Source organism: Lottia gigantea (assembly GCF_000327385.1).
Source record: "Lottia gigantea unplaced genomic scaffold LOTGIsca_69, whole genome shotgun sequence".
Classification (NCBI taxonomy): Eukaryota; Metazoa; Mollusca; class Gastropoda; family Lottiidae; genus Lottia; species Lottia gigantea.
Window position 1 is genome coordinate 791612 of NW_008710347.1, and position 3579 is coordinate 795190.

Genomic DNA, 3579 nt, shown 5'->3' on the forward strand with positions numbered 1-3579 from the left:
TCTCATTGCTGAAATAACTTATGTTATCCTCATTGTTGAAAAATTACACTTTTTTATCATAATGAAAGTTGTATTTTCAATGCTAAAATAATAAAAATAACCAATTCAATTCTCAATGTTGGAATAACCAATTAAATTATCATTACTAAAATAACCAATTCAATTACCATTACTAAAATAACCAATTCAATTATCATTACTAAAATAACCAATTCAATGCTCAGTGCTGAAATAACCAATTTAATTATCATTACTAAAATCACCAATTCAATTATCATTACTAATATATCCAATTCAATTCTCAGTGCTGGAATAACCAATTTAATTATCATTACTAAAATAACCAATTTAATTATCATTACTAAAATAACCAATTCAATTATCATTACTATATCAAATTTTCAGAGCTGGAATAACTTATCCAATTCTCAGTATAAAAATAACTAATTCAATTCTCGATATATAAATAACTAATTCAATTCTCAGTGCTGGAATAACCAATTGTATTGAGTTTATATTATCATGAAACAACTTTTTGAACAGAACCATACATCAAATACCATATCATCTGGAATCTAAAGTATGTCTGCTACCTTTTGACTTCTGGTGTAGAATACAAATATCATTGATTCAGAAGTGAGGGAAGCAAGTGGCACTTAATACCAGATTTATATTCAAAGAACAGATATATCATTTCATTGTAGACTATATTTTAAAATACCAAATGTTCTTCACCTCTTCTATAGTAAAATATTGCAGTGAAATATAGTAAAATGCTCTCCCACACCATCCATTTTCTGTTTCTGTATCTGAAAGTTGCTGCAGAAAGATCAGATGACATATCTATCTTTAATATCTGTGGAGATCTTTTTTGTCATAAATTTCCATTGTCTTGATCAGGATGGCTATTTATCTCATTTCATCTCATTTTATGAGCTTGTGGACTTTGACCTTGATAGAGATTTGGATGTAGACTACATTTTGTTTTTTTTATCTGTTTATATTAAGATTACAAAGATTATAAATTGATTGTATATATTTTGCAGTTAAGAAACATTCATCACATAAGCTGCACTGGATTAAATGTATTAATAATAAAAAGTCAATAAGAGAGATATTCATTCTTAAAAGTGGCAAAGCATTGAAATAAAGCAAAACTACAAATAAATGCAGATTAACGGAAATGTAATCTTTCAAGAGTGGAATTTTTGCCTTTTATCCGAATTATCTACCACATAATGGCTTCTGGCAGAGTCTTAACTTTTTGAGATTTGAAATTGGTTCAATAGAAAACATCGGGTGAATAACCTTAATCCAGTATAGGAACAATATGTTGCCTTCAAATTCTTTCTCAGTTTGAAATAGACATTGAGTAAGGTCATAATGCATGATTAATCTATTTTTGGCCACCATTAGGACATTAGTTGGATACTCTGAGAATACAGTATATATAGAACTAGGTGTAGTCAATCTAATAACCTTCATAATAAACATTGTGGCTGAAATCAAAGGCTGGCGATAATACTTCTCACAATTTTCAATTTCAACAATGTCTTTAAGTACACTTCTAGATACAAAGTCTACAATTTTATCACTTGGTAAAACAGTCAGTGCAAGAAAACCATAAGATAGATTACATTTTAAAGATAAAATCTTCTATGGTAATAAAATTTATTTGGCTTTTCAAAATATAAATTAGTCAATTAAATTAAGCAATTAGCTGAACCACAGCATAAATAGTGGTTAAAAAATATAGTCTGATCAAATTTCTGAACCATTTTTTGATCCAAGGAATCAGTGGCAGCGCTAGTGAGGATACAAGGAGGGCATTTGCCCACCTAGAAAAGTGGTTTGCACCTTGAATTGTACCCCCACTTTATTTTCATCAAATCTAAATGTCTACCTTTTTCCTCCAAAATAAGTGCCAGAATGCATAAAATCAATTCATTTTTCTATAAAAATTTTGAGAGAACCCTCTAAGACTCTCTATGACACCACCACAGAGTAGCCAAAACTTGAATTCAGCCTCTGCAGTTGTCCCCCCATTGAGTCAGTCTGCCTCCTATTTGTACCCCCAGTCACGGAAGGCTGGCACCACCACAGCAAGGAATTTACTCTGAAACCCAATGAGAACAAAAGGAGGCTCAAATATATTATACACCCACACAGTAGTAGCTTTGGTGCAGTTTAAGACATATTTTGGCTTAGTCAATAAAAATAACTCTGTGACTCTCAACAAAATCAGAAATATCAAACCAGTTAAAGAATGAATATGAGCATATAAAAATATTGTTTATAAATCTTTCTTAAACAGATATGGGAAATAGCAACAGCAAAACATCATGAGGTAAAGGTAACTGATAATCTAAAAAAAACAGTGGTTTCTTACTTTCACAAAAAATTCTATACTAAACAGATAATGGAAAAATAAAACAAGAAACTTACATTTTACCTATCATTTTCCAAATTTCAAAACTTCTTCGTTCCATACTGGCAGATAATAATGATTTAGCTGGAATTTCAAATATTCCTTCTATTATTGCTTATCTCATCTCTTCATGGTTGACTGAATATTCTTGTCTTATCTTTAATCTGTGAGGTAAAGAGTAAACTCCTCAAATTAAAATTGGCACACGAAATAAGTTACATTAATTAAGATTGGCAAGGCAAGTTGAGTAATTGTGTATCTTTTTAAAGAGATTTTAAATCATGTTATTCTTTAAATTTTAAGGTAATTCAACAAGATATTGAGATGGCAGTAAACCCTTAATTTCTGGTTTACAAAACAAAACTTCTACACTTTTAGAGATTGTTTGCAAATTCGTTTGAGATGGCAACACATGAGATCAGGGGTATAAACATAAATGTAATTAACATTCAGTTAATTGTTTACAATCCTTCAAACTATGGATTTTTCAGTCAACAAAAACATGTTTGAAAAATGATTCTTTGTTCTTGCTCTGCCAAAGAGAATCGCGAAGTAATGTAAATTATAGGAATCAATTTCAAATGAAAAATTGGATACCATCCGTTGTTTTGGTGATATTACCAAATAATGCAGTTTAATTCTCAGGAATTGAACAGTGCTGCTAAGCCACGGACCGATTTTTAAGGACTGGAATACTATCTTCCATTGTTAAACTATGCACTTTACCTACAAAGAGTTGTCATTCTCTGTTAGCCAACAGCTTCCAGATCTGAACAGGAAGTTGATCTTTGTTACCTGCTTCAAGGTCATTTAATTATTCAATAACGATGACAAGGACTACGCCTTATTGTTTGTGATATAACCCATTTTTTTTTCTACAGGAATAGACAAATAACATTTATGTAGCAGTGAAAGCTATCACTTTGATCATTGATCATTATTTTAATGGCATAGTCAGTCTACAATCAATTTTTGGAATATTCTTGTTACCTCCCTTTAACAAAAGACTGATTGTAAGCAGTGCCATTCTGACAGCTTTTCATGTACCGTAACTGAAACTTGACTATACACGAGCATTTTCTTACATTACTTTACATCTACATAGTAGAACAAGAAAGCATAGGTATTTTGCTGGTAGACGTGACATTTCT

General features: G+C 30.7%; 1 protein-coding gene across 1 annotated transcript in view; it reads right to left on the reverse strand.

Moving 5' to 3' along the window:
• Positions 1-2489, reverse strand: part of LOTGIDRAFT_167788 (hypothetical protein) — a gene marked incomplete at both ends in the record, with an annotated part of 8172 nt that extends 5683 nt beyond the window's left edge. Inside the window, one exon of the mRNA XM_009065292.1 lies at positions 2446-2489. Within this exon, the coding sequence (XP_009063540.1) occupies positions 2446-2489 (44 nt within the window). The remainder of the gene's footprint in view (positions 1-2445) is intronic.
• Between the last annotated feature and the right edge of the window lie 1090 nt (positions 2490-3579).